A 12,953-nucleotide genomic window follows, 5' to 3' on the forward strand; every position below is an offset into this window, starting at 1 on the left:
GTATTTATACTCCCGGGCAAAAGCGACGCCCGGGAGTGGGCGTGGCTAAAAACGGCGCATTTGCGCCGCTTTTTAACGCCTGGGTCAGGCATGGCGTTAAGGGACAAGTGGGCTCAAAATGAGCCCAGAGTGCCCTCCCCTGCCCCCAGGGACCCCCCCTGCCACCCTTGCCCACCCCAGGAGGACACCCAAGGCTGGAGGGACCCACCCCAGGGACATTCAGGTAAGTTCAGGTAAGTTTTTTTTTTTTTTTTTTTAATAATATTTTGTGGCATAGGGTGGCCTGATTTGTGCCCCCCTACATGCCACTATGCCCAATGACCATGCCCAGGGGACAGAAGTCCCCTGGGCATGGCCATTGGGCAAGGGGGCATGACTCCTATCTTTACAATGATAGGAGTCATGTTGATGGGGGATGGGCGTCGTTAAAAAATGGCGCAAGTCGGGTTAAGACGATTTTTTCGACGTAACCTGACTTGCCCCATTTTAAGACGCCCATGCGCCATTTTCCCCCTACGCCGGCGCTGTCTGGTCTACGTGGTTTTTTCCCACGCAAACCAGGCAGCGCCGGTCTGATTGCGCCGTCTAACGCCATTCCATAAATACGGCGCCCGCATGGCGCTTCAGAATGGCGTTAGACGGCGCAAAACTTTTTGACGCTAAACTGCGTTAGCGCAGTTTAGCGTCAAAAAGTATAAATATGGGCCATAATTTCCCAAGGCCCGTGTAAAAGCAGCGCATCCAGCCGGTGTTTTCTTTGCATTCTGGGATCTGTAGTCCTGGTATTCCATTATAACACCAAAACTACGAATCACATAATATAAAGAATACATCTGAATTGAATGACATACGCATGAACCTACAACACTGAAGAGCTCTAAACTATACGAACCTTTCACTATTTTAAGAAATACTAGATTGAAGTTTATATATCCGTCATTAACCTCAACACACACGATGAACTCCGCCCACCCTAACGTATGTTTAAATCACCCTTCTTGCGTAATAACGTGGTATAACGGAACGATGCCCAGGAACGGAGCCAGAAAGCGGAACACGCGTTGACAACCCAATGAGTAAATATTCAATATACGTTTTTGCAAAGGATATCAAAATTTCCAAGCGCTTTATACCGCGTATTTAAGGCATGTTTCGAGGCCAGCGTATGTAAAGGCTGTGGAGTGAGGGCCCGCTGTTCCATGCCCTAAAAGTCCCGGCTCCCAGGAGACGAGCGCTCATAGCTATAACTCTCATGATGTGCCGAACTTTTCTACACACAGGCTCTTGGATATGGGAGCCGGAGGCGCTCTGACACCCAGGGAAATGAACCTGCGTAAAGAAACAATCTCCGCGGTGCCCAGAAGCTGTGCTAACCCTGGCAGGGCAGTGCCCAGTGATATGTACAGCTGCGAACATCGTTCATTTCCTTCTCATCCTGTACAGCTCATAGCTCTCAGGGTAGCGGCTCTCCTGGGCCAGCCCGGCCCGGGGCGCGCAGGCCCTGCCCGGTCCCCCCGTCCCCCGGGAGCATCACTTACCTGCGAGCCCCAGAGACAGGCAGGCAAACCACCAGAGCCGGAGGAAGGGCTCCATTTTGCACCTAATCACGGCCGCTCCATGCTTCTCTCCACCAGCCAGATAAGCGAAGCTCGAGCTAGGAAGGAAACGCGCCTTCACGGGGGGAAAAGTCAGTGACGAACACTTCCTTCTATTCAATTGTTTTTGCGACTTTTGCACCAGGTTGACATTTGGTGTCATTCGCCAATATCGACTGTCTCTTGTAGCGTTAGTGCACACGAGCTGGCGAGGTGGTGGGTGCGCTGGGGTGATTCAGAAATGATTTGTGAACATGGCCCCAGTCTGCGTTCTGAAAGCACATGAAAGGACACATGTGTGCAGGTGATCTGTGCCAAGCTGCATAAACACCGCCTTGTTCACATAATGACATGTTTGCAGTAGCGTGGATGGCACTGGGGGCGGGGCTAGTTTACTTGTCGGGGTCTCTGTGAAGCCCACCTTGGGAGCTTCGGGTGCTGTACCCAGCCGCAAAGAGAAGAGATGCTCACCCGAGCTGCGGTCAGTGACTGACGTGTCAAGTGAGGTGCTGGACCCCTGAGTTTCATTTTCCTACCTTCTTGCTTGAGCGTGGGCACGTCATGTTATCTGCTTATGCCTCAGAGTCCTTATTTGAATACATTGTGTCGGAGCTTGTGAGCAGCTGTTCTTTTTACATTGTTTCAAAGTTGCTACAAAACATGCTATATAAAAAGCAAATAAGTACTCGCACCAAGGGTTGGTTTTCTCTCAGCTTAGTGCATCGCGATGCGGAATTTCTTTTAAATACGAAGTTAGTGGGCTGATGTGACTACTGGAAAATGCACAATTTGTGTGCACGCAGTTCCAGTTTTGGTGGAGAAGCAATGTAGGTTTTCAAACTCTGTTATGATCTTACCTGCTGATGGCCCTTCTCACCTGAGGGCTGTTTGTGGTTCTGTGGCCGGCAAAGTCTATAAACTGAGAAACAACACCACTCTGTTTTTTTTTTTACTCAAGTGTATTTTATTGAAAGTTTGTATGAAACAAAGTCAATGTCACTTCTAAGCGCAGACAATGTGTTGCCCTGTGCACATTCGGCTCCTCTGGCAGCCAGAGGACCTCAAAACCTCGTTGTACAACATACATGTGGCAGCGGTGATCCATGTCCACAGGTATTCACACCTCAAAGGGTACATCATGCTCACACTGTGAGGTGGTGAGACACCTTTTGGCCAGACCAGGCATAGGCAGATGTCATAGGCTTTCAGCAACTGAGAGGATTAGTCATCAGACCCCATTTTAACACACATCCCTCCCAGAAAGAGGCAGCCAAGTGTTTATACCTATACTGTATTCCATACAATGTTGATGTTTTCTCTTAAATCACTTACAAGCTTTACAAAAGTACTGCATTGCGGTATGGGCAGAAACGGCCTTCGAGACGAACCACAGGAGACTATATGCTCAACCACCACTATAAAGGGTGCTGTCAACTAAGAGGGCATGTATGAAGACAATACACCACTAATACAAAAAAGCACAACATCCTATAAAATACCAACTGCTCTTGAACAATTTAAAAAAATGAGGACGTCATGATACGTTTGCCTACAACTGACCAATAGCAAAGGTAGCAGTGCGGAATGTTCCGTGGGCAAGAGAAGTGCCCGCCCCACCACAAAGGGTTAATATTAGCACTTGACAGATACATTTTTACATACCGAAAGGCCATTCACAAGACAGACTTTGCACACGTTAAAGATTTATAGGCATGATAACCACAGGTTAGGCAGGCCACCCCACTACGTACATTCTAGATGGCAGATATTTAGAACTGGTACAGAAATCCACCCAGCTGTAAGATACATATGTTATAATGCCATGTTCAGGAGTATCGGCACAATGCCCCCCTGTGGGCACGTGGAAGGGAGCTCACAAGACATTCATTTACAATGACTCCGTCCTCTGCTCACGTGCCCCCTTCCAGCCCCGGATAGGCTTCAGTCTTTCCACCAGAGCATCCAGGCTCCAGTCCAGGCGGCTGGTAGGCCGTGCCAGGATACACAAGAGATCCACTTCTTCGCATCGCCGCACAGTAGTTCACTGGACCGTTTCTGCACATAGTTTTCTTTCGTACAAGCTCAAGGCATGGTGCACAAACTCGTACTGCTCGCTGGTCTGCACCATCCCACCCCTACAAAAGAGAGGCAAGAATGTCACTTCAAAGACTTAAACAGTGTCACATAGAAACAACCATTGGCGAGGCTGATAGATCTGGCTTTTTTTCAGGGGACTAGTTGGTCAACTCCGTGTTGTCCACAGCTGGCCTGGAAAGAAAATCCCATAAGTACCATCTTGGTCTACACCAGTGTGGAAGCTGGGAGTAGGGTGCTTTTGCTAAACAGACTGGTTTCGCAGAGTTCAGAAAGAAAGATCATTGTGAAATAAAGTCAGATGTTTCAGTGTAAGTGGTGACCTTTAAAGACGCTTAGTATAAAATATTACATATTAGATGTTTTTGACAAAGGGCCTGTATTTTTATTGCACATTCAAGAAAGTCCACAGATGAACATCTACTTTGTCAATAAAATAAGCTATAAATCCAAGAACATGTTATCATGAAAGCATAGAACACCAAATTGACAAGGTTCGGTGACCTGTGTATAGCATTGTGACTTTAACAGACTAAGGAATCCAAACCTCAAGTACTTTTACACAAAAAAAATCAAATTAACAATTGAAATATCACCTGCTCTCACATGTAAGCTAAAATGTAAGGCCAGCCAGTATGCATGATCTCTCACAGCTTGGATGGCAGTGGCAGGAGGGAAGAGAAGTTGATGGCAATGAGTACTCAGACCATGCAGGCTCAGAAACACATGGACCAGGGGCACCATGCGGAGGTGTGAAAATGGAAATTGTAGAGGATCAGACTATTTAAGACGAGCTGGGCTGTATGCTGGACAGTGGCATAATGCAGGGACCCGCTGCCCTCATAGTGCGGGAAGGCTCCAGGTCCACCACCTGGTAGGGAACCCCCGGCATGCAACCTTCATGCAGCGTTTGTGTTGCTGTCGGACATTTCACCATCTGCATTGCAGCACCTAATTAAACAGCACTTCAGTTGAGGTAGTGAAATGCCCATGAGGAGGGCGGTGGGGGCCTGGCAGATACCCCTGTGAAACAAACAAAAAATGGCAATCACAGCAGTGCAAAAGCCGGCGTTGGGAGTGTATCGGTGTTTGCCCTGCTGTGGAATGTCTGCAAACCGGGGCCCCTCTGATCTGCTGTGATATAAACCAGTGCCAAACAATTAGCAGGTTAGGAAAGTCTGTTTCTGCGAGCAGAAAGTAACACACGTGCAGCATTTTTAGGGTTGAGCCTGCGTAGCATGCGCTTGCACATGCTTATTGCTTAGGGGACCCTGTAGTAGTTAGAAAAGGGCTCGGAGCCCCATCCATGTCACATCAGTGTCTTTCATTGGTTCGTGGGCTTGCCTTTTAAAATCTGCTTCCTTTCATTACTGGAAGCCATGCATACGTCATGCCTTTTCCGTTGGTTAGCCCTCCTCGAGCGCAGCGACCAAGTACTGAAAACATACGAGGCTTGCTGTTTTCCGTCCGGTTTGTGGACTACTTTTTCTCTTTTTTTGCAGCGCAATCTCACTTGTTTAGCAGCACAATCGTGCTTGTTTTTTTCCATTTAGTAAGGCAAGAAAAGTCCAGTTGTGAGTTTACAACTGCTAATGGCTCTAACTCTGAGAAATGCGAGACCCGTTGCACTGCAAATGCTTGTTTAAAGTTGGTGTTACTGGCTGAGAGGGCTTGGTGAAAAGGTGCCATCTTAAATTTTGATGCCTCACAGCATGAAGAAGAGGGCAAACAGTAGGGGAAAAACAACACAGGATGGAGCAAGGCCACCAAGGGAGGGATAGAAATCGCATTAAAGAGGAAGACTCAACAAAGACACCAGTGAGAAAGAGGGAAAGAGACAGATGGGTGAAAGGGAAGATGCCAGGCAGGAAATGGACAAGAAAAGGAAAGTTAAGAATGATATTTGGGAGGTGAATGAGATAGGTGAGTGTGAGTTAGAGAGGGTGATAGAGGAAAAGGTACAGAGAGAGAAAGAAGTGATAGGAGAAGAGGTAGCGAGAGAGGAGTAGGGAGAGGCAGACAATATGGTAAGGTACAGCTGTGTGAGAGTTAACAGGTGGGAGAGAGAGGGCAAGGCAGCTAGAGGAAAAGGAAGAGAAGGAGGGAGGAGCTGAAAGGTCAGTAGGCAAGGCTTGGGTGGAGAGGGAGAAAGACAGTGAGAAAGAGGGAAAGAAAAGGAGACAGTTGAGAGAAGTGAAAGGCATGAAAGAGAAAGCAGAAGCGAGACAATAGGCTGGGAAGAGCAAAAAAGAGAAAGAGAGAATCAGGTGATAGACACAAGTGGTGACAGGAAACAGTGAATGGCTGAAAGATAATTTGTAAAGTGCAAATGGACAACCAGAGGATTCCTGGCACTAATACAAACTATAGCCCTCGATATCGCTAGCACAATAGACCGGTTTTCAGAACAAGCATTGACAAAGCCAATAGGTCTGACCTGTAAGACCTATTTGATTTGGAAATAATTTTTAGCCATGCTGTACAGCAGCGTGGGTGAAATTAATGTTAAACAGTGCTATCATGTTATTTTGTAGGAGCATGACATTACAGACAATGCACACTTTTTTTATTTTACTTAACAATCAGATATATATTGGTGAATACAAAATACGGTGACGTGCTTTTTTTGAAGTAGGGGAAATGTCCTTTTTCTTTTTTTTTTCTTTTCTAAAAAAAAACAAGCAAACATGGGAATTGGGGTGAGGAGTGGGCAGGGGATGAGGCAACATGGAGGGAAGAAGGTGGGAGAGAAGGACAAGCGGGAGACAACAATGGGGAAACACAAGGACTAAGGAGAACAGAGAAACTAGAAGCACATGGACAGTGGAGGGTGGGGAGACACGGACACCAACAATCAAGGGAGGGTGGGTAGGGAAATGCACAGGCAACATTGAGTGGGCAGGGAAGCATACAGACAATAGAAGGCAGATGGGGAATGATGGGGAAGCTCTCAAACAATGGAGGCAGGGTGAGGATGGGGAGGCACACAGACAAGGAAGGATGGGCAGGCAGGGATGAAGTACATGGATAACTAAGGGTGGGAAACGAAGGGGACGCAAATGGACAAAAAAAGGTTGGAGGGAAGGGGCAAAGCAATAAAAGCAACTGAGGGATAGACAGCAAGTGAAGAAACACATGCAGAGAAAGAGAAGTATGAAATACACAAAAGGAAAAAGCTGGGAAACACAAGAACTATCATAGATTTTTTTTATTCAAAAGGAAAAAAGTAGTGCCTGAAAAGGGAGAAGCGAAAGTACATAAGTGATAAGTGCATGTTCCAGGGAAGGGACAAACACCAGAAGAGGATGGAAAGCCGACAGAAGCTGTCAAATAAAAGGCAAGCACGTGTGACAATAAAGCCAACAAATGTTAAGCAAATCTGGGCAGGCTCTAAGCCCCCTATAAACCTGTTGTGAGACCTATAAGTAATATGTCTCACAACAGGTAGCACATATGCTATGTTAGGCGAGACCTAATAAAAAATAAAAGGCACAGAAAGATGACCATAGGGAGGAGACAGGCAGATGATGAGAAAAATAAAGCAGGACACAGGATAGAAAAAGTGAGGCACAGAGCAGGGGCAAGAGACATAAGACAGAATTGTCAAAGGAAAACAATGGGATGGGATAAGAGAGATATTAGGAGAGGCAGAAAGACAAAAAGCTAAACCGGAGGAGAGAAGTGAGAAAAAAAGCAAGTAAATAAACATGTTTTTGTGAAACATAGGCACAGTTGGAACGGTATAACAGACATGGTGGCTTTCTTATGATAATGTAAATAACATATTCTGTCATAGCAATATTGTACATGCATTTTGCAACAATAATTTACATTTAGTCTGTGGCAAAATGATCAGCATGTTGTTAGACCTGGCATCCAGGGCGTGGTTCCCCATAACATTTTTCCTTCAGACCTCCTGTTTTTGCTGACTTTGTTTTTGCTGGTGTAAGAACTTTGACCACTTTACTTGTGCTAAAGTGCTTGTGTTCTCTCCTTAAAACATGGTAACATTGGCTTATACCCAATTGGTATATTTAATTTACTCATAAGTCCCTAGTAATGTGTCACTACAGGTGCCAAGGCCAATAAATTAAATGCTACTAGTGGGCCTGCAGTACTGGTTGTGCCACCCACTTAAGTAGACCTTGAAACATATCACAGGTCTGTCACAGAAGCCTGTGTGTGCAGTTTTTAAATTGCCATTTTGACCTGGCAAAATAAAGCTTTTGTCAAGCACTAACCTTCCTTTTTAATACATATGTCATCCCTAAGATAGGTCCCGGACAGCCCAAAGTACAGGGTGCAATGTATTTAAGAAGTAGGACATCTACATTTAGGTTTTATATGTCCTGGTAGTGAAAAATTCTTAAACTTGTATTTCACTACTGCAAGCCCTACTTCTCCAATAGGATAACACTGGAGTTGCCTTATTACATTTTAGAGGTGTAATTTCCAAATGGGAATAGGTACTCAGTTCATGTTTGGTGTCTCTGGAATCACAATTTAAAATTCTAACTTGTGATGAAGTCGGATTTTATATCGCAATTCTGAAAATGCCACTTTTAGAAAGTTAACATTTTTCTGCCTCAGCCACTTGGTGCCTGCAGCCTATGACTAAGTGTAACTGATAGTTGGGCTTTGTGTATTCCTCCTAAACAGCCAGACACAAAGGGAAGCTTAGGTATGCCTGGATGGGCCCCACACAATTAGTACTCACAGAAAAGACTGTGCCCTGTTTGAACTTTTAGTAATGGGTAGTCTGCTATTTTGGGACAGATTCACAAAGGTTATGTAACAGTACATAAGAAGTATTTCTATGGTGCTGCTTCCCTACTCATAAATGCTTTTGTGAATTTAACCCATAAATGTTCATTTACTTACATAAAAGCTGATTCTAAAAATTAAAAAATCATACACACATCTTTTTTTTTCTCCACAGCTCTTACTCATTATAGTAAACCATTCTGCAGTTAAATTGTCAGCTATATTAAAGCCCAATATAAACTTACACTTAAACCTAGTCTGCCAAACCTTTGAGATATTGCATAGTTGAGTAGAAATGAGCCTTTGACTTATTAACTTCAAATCAATTAAGATCCAGAACAAGTTTCCTAAAGACTTTTGTGATGGATCTTCATTTCAGTGCTCATGGCCTGAAAGCAGTCCCTCCCTCAGAATACCTGCTGGCCTCCAGGGATGCGTCTTGCCATCTGCTCTTTTATTCGTTTTAATTTACCACGTTTTGAGGATGGTATCCACACCTATGATTCCTCTGCCCATCCCCCCAATTGTTCTCCAGGGTGCATCAAGTATGGGTACTCATCTCTTGGTCTATACCAGTAGGTGATGTAATAAAGAGACACCCCAGGGTCCTGAATGAATAACACCAGGATGTAATTATGTTTACTGAGGTTCTTGATGACAGTTATAAAATGCAACAACTATCTTGCATGACCAGCCAAATTCCTGAACACAAAGCAATCAGAATAAATGGTATATATGAATGCCACATTTTTGTCTTAGTGTCTGTAGGAAGTTGGCTCTGTATATACTATCTCAAAGTAAGAGATAGTGTGCACAGAGTCCAAGGGTTCCCTTTAGAGGTAAGATAGTGGCAAAATTAGATAATTCTAATGCTCTGTTTTTTGGTAGTGTGGTCGAGCAGTAGGCTTATCAGAGGGTAGTGTTAAGCATTTGTTGTACACACACAGGCAATAAATGAAGAACACACACTCAAAGACTTAACTCCAGGCCAATAGTTTTTATATAGAAAAATATATTTTCTTAATTTATTGTTAGAACCACAAGTTCAAGATTTGAAGTAAATACATAAAATGCAAGGTACTCCACACTGGTAAGTTAAGAACTTTGAATTAGAGCAATAGCATACACAGTTTTAGTAAAAATGGCAATAAGCTATTTTAAAAGTGGACACAGTGCAAAAATCAACAGTTCCTGGGGAGGTAAGTAAAGTGTTGCCCAAAACATATAGGCACCTATGAAGAACAGGGGTGCTCCGGTTCCAGTCTGCCAGCAGGTAAGTACCCGCTTCCTCGGAGGGTAGACCAGGGGGATTTTGTAGAGCACAGGTGGGGACGCAAGTAGGCACACAAAACACACCCTCAGCGGCACAGGGGCGGCCGAGTGCAGTGTGCAAAGCAGGCATCGGGTTTTGCATTGGAATCAATGGAGGGACCCGGGGGTCACTCTAGTGGTGCAGGCCGGGCACATGGGGGCTTCTCGGGCCAGCCACCGACTGGGCTAGGCAGAGGGTCGCTTGAGGGTCACTCCTGCACTGAGGTTCGGTTCCTTCTGGTCCTGGGGGCTGCGGGTGCAGTGCTTGGTCCAGGTGTCGGGTTCCTTGTTACAGGCAGTCACGGTCAGGGGGAGCCTCTGGCTTCTCTCTGCATGCGTCGCTGTCAGGGTCCAGGGGGGTCGTCTCGGGTTACTCACGAGGTCGCAGTCACCTGGGAGTCCTCCCTGTAGTGTTGGTTCCCTGGAGCTCGAGCCGGGGGCAACGGGTGCCAAGGGTAAAGTTTCACACTTCCGGTGGGAAGAGTGAGGTCTTTGAAAGTAGCAAGAAAGTTGCAAAGTTGTTGCTGTTGTTGAGCAGAGCCGCTGCTCACGGGAGCTTCTTGGTCTTTTGATTCAGGGAAGGCTTCTGAAGCTTCAGAGGTCGCTGGTCCCTATCGGATGCGTTTCTGTTCCAGTTTTCTTTGAGTCAGGAGACAGGCCGGTAGGGCTGGGGCCAAAGCAGTTGTCGTCTGCATCGTCTCTGCAGGGCTTTCAGGTCAACAGTCCTTCTTCTTGTTTCAGGTTGCAGGAATCAGATTTCCTGGGTTCTGGGGTGCCCCTAAATACTACATTTAGGGGGGTGTTTAGGTCTGGGGGGCAGTAGCCAATGGCTACTGTCCAGGAGGGTGGCTACACCCTCTTTGTGCCTCCTCCCTAGGGGGAGGGGGTCACATCCCTAATCCTATTGGGGGAATCCTCCAATCTCAAAATGGAGGATTTCTAAAGGCAGGGGTCACCTCAGCTCAGGACACCTTAGGGGCTGTCCTGACTGGTGAGTGACTCCTCCTTGTTTTTCTCATTATCTCCTCCAGCCTTACCACCAAAAGTGGGGGCAGTGGCCGGAGGGGCAGGCATCTCCACTAGCTGGGATGCCCTGGGCTGCTGTAACAAAAGGCATGAGACTTTGAGGCTCACCGCCAGGTGTTACAGTTCCCGAGAAGCACCTCCACCCAGTACAGGCTTTGTTCCTGGCCACAGAGTGACAAAGGCACTCTCCCCATGTAGCCAGCAACTCGTCTGGTTGTGGCAGGCTGGCAGAAACTGGTCATCCTAGCACTAGGAGTCGGACTCGTATTCAGGGGGCATCTCTAAGATTCCCTCTGGGTGTTTTTTTACAATAAATTCCCCACTAGCATCAGTGTGCATTTATTGTGCTGAGAAGTTTGATACCAAACTTTCCAGATTTCAGTGTAGCCATTATGGAACTGTGGAGTACGTGTTTGACAAACTCCCAGACCATATACTCTTTATGGCTACCCTGCACTTACAATGTCTAAGGTTTTGCTTAGACACTGTAGGGGCATAATGATCATGCACATATGCCCTCACCTGTGGTATAGTGCACCCTGCCTTACAGCTGTAAGGCCTGCTAGCGGGGTGACTTAGCTATGCCACAGGCAGTGTGAGGTTGGCATGGCACTCTGAGGGGAGTGCCATGTCGACTTAGTCATTTTCTCCCCACCAGCACACACAAGCTGTGAGGCAGTGTGCATGTGCTGAGTGAGGGGTCCCCAGGGTGGCAGAAGACATGCTGCAGCCCTTAGAGACCTTCCCTGGCATCAGGTGCCTTGGTACCAGGGGTACCATTTACAAAGGACTTATCTGAGTGCCAGGGCTGTGCCAATTGTGAAAGCAATGGAACAGTTTAGGGAAAGAACACTGGTGCTTGGGCCTGGTTAGCAGGGTCCCAGCACACTTCTCAGTCATAACTGGCGTCAGCAAAAGGCAAAAAGTCAGGGGATAACCATGCCAAGGAGGCATTTCCTTACAGTGTCCTACGCTCACTGTGCACCTATGGAGATAATCTGAAAAGATGGACAGAAGAAAACTTTTCCCACACAGAAGCAGGGCAGAATGACAGCATGGTCATGGAGCCACACAACCTCCTTTTTGCCTTTCGGGCAACACCAGCATGAGATGGCCCATATTCTGCTGACATCACAACCACTGCCAGAAGTCTATTCCAGCGCTACCAATGTCGGGAACATGAAGGGCTGTTATTTCAAACCCCTTGCATAAGCCCCCTAAAGTCCACTACCTCACAGGCCTGCAGCTGCAAAACAAACTCCATTAACCAGTTACTTTGACACCCAAAGAGGGACAATTTTCCACAGTAGCCCAGAGAAAATGTTATTTTCTCAGTCTGTGTGATTTCCCATATACGACTTGCTTGTTTGACTAATTGTTTAGTGATGGTAATATGAGAAATATTCAATGTTTCTCGTAAATCTGGTGATTCTGAATGATGTTCAAGAGAAAAATAGTAGTGTAAGCAACACAGCAAGTGTTGTATTATTTTGGAAATCACTAAACTTGTGGTCTCATCACAAGGAAATGAGAAACAATACTGCAAATGATGATGCTTTGAAGAAGCTAATCATATTTGAAGCATTGTCATATTTATGTATTTGTACAGGGGTATATTGTTTTAAGACCGTAACAACTCATAACTTTCACACCTGTTACAAATGATCTAAAGAGAGTGTATTATTATTTGTATACAAAAATACAAATGTGATGGTATCAAAGTAGCCTTCACAATCCTATATCAAAAATCCTATAAGGGAACCAAGAAGCCTCCTTAGCCTCTCATTCCAACTACAAAGAATTGCATTTATGTTTCGACTGCTATCCTGAAACACAGAGTACCATACATTAGAAGATATGTGTTCCATCTCTTATGTGACTAAAGACCAACACAATTAGGTGAATTAACTCAGCCCCGAGAATATGTTGTTTCAGGAGTGAATGGAAGCCTATTACTGAAACCTAGTAGCACACATATTGTTTCAAAGTATATATAATGTTAAGCAAGAGGTGATCGTTCAAATTGGAATCATCATGTCTTAGATCGCAAGGCCCAAGGTGGACTGCATACTAGATTATTGGGGTACATCGCCTATTTACTAGTCCAGACCTCAACTACATGCACTTCCCCAGTTGTGTGTCTGGGTAGCAATTGCCTGCCCT

General features: G+C 45.7%; 2 protein-coding genes across 4 annotated transcripts in view; both read right to left on the reverse strand.

Moving 5' to 3' along the window:
- Positions 1–1,642, reverse strand: part of PTPRB (protein tyrosine phosphatase receptor type B) — a 335,571-nt gene extending 333,929 nt beyond the window's left edge. For both annotated transcript variants that reach the window (XM_069228335.1, XM_069228337.1), the window contains exon 1: positions 1,539–1,642. In XM_069228335.1, the coding sequence (XP_069084436.1) occupies positions 1,539–1,593 (55 nt within the window). In that variant the 5' untranslated portion in view covers positions 1,594–1,642. The remainder of the gene's footprint in view (positions 1–1,538) is intronic.
- A 903-nt stretch (positions 1,643–2,545) lies between these two features.
- The window catches only part of PTPRR (protein tyrosine phosphatase receptor type R), a 697,768-nt gene continuing 687,360 nt past the window's right edge, over positions 2,546–12,953 (reverse strand). The window contains exon 14 of one of the 2 annotated variants that reach the window (XM_069228339.1): positions 2,546–3,730. In XM_069228339.1, coding sequence (XP_069084440.1) covers positions 3,637–3,730 — 94 coding nt within the window. In that variant the 3' untranslated portion in view covers positions 2,546–3,636. The remainder of the gene's footprint in view (positions 3,731–12,953) is intronic. The other variant, XM_069228340.1, reaches the window with a different exon arrangement.

This window comes from Pleurodeles waltl, chromosome 4_1, assembly GCF_031143425.1.
Source record: "Pleurodeles waltl isolate 20211129_DDA chromosome 4_1, aPleWal1.hap1.20221129, whole genome shotgun sequence".
Classification (NCBI taxonomy): Eukaryota; Metazoa; Chordata; class Amphibia; order Caudata; family Salamandridae; genus Pleurodeles; species Pleurodeles waltl.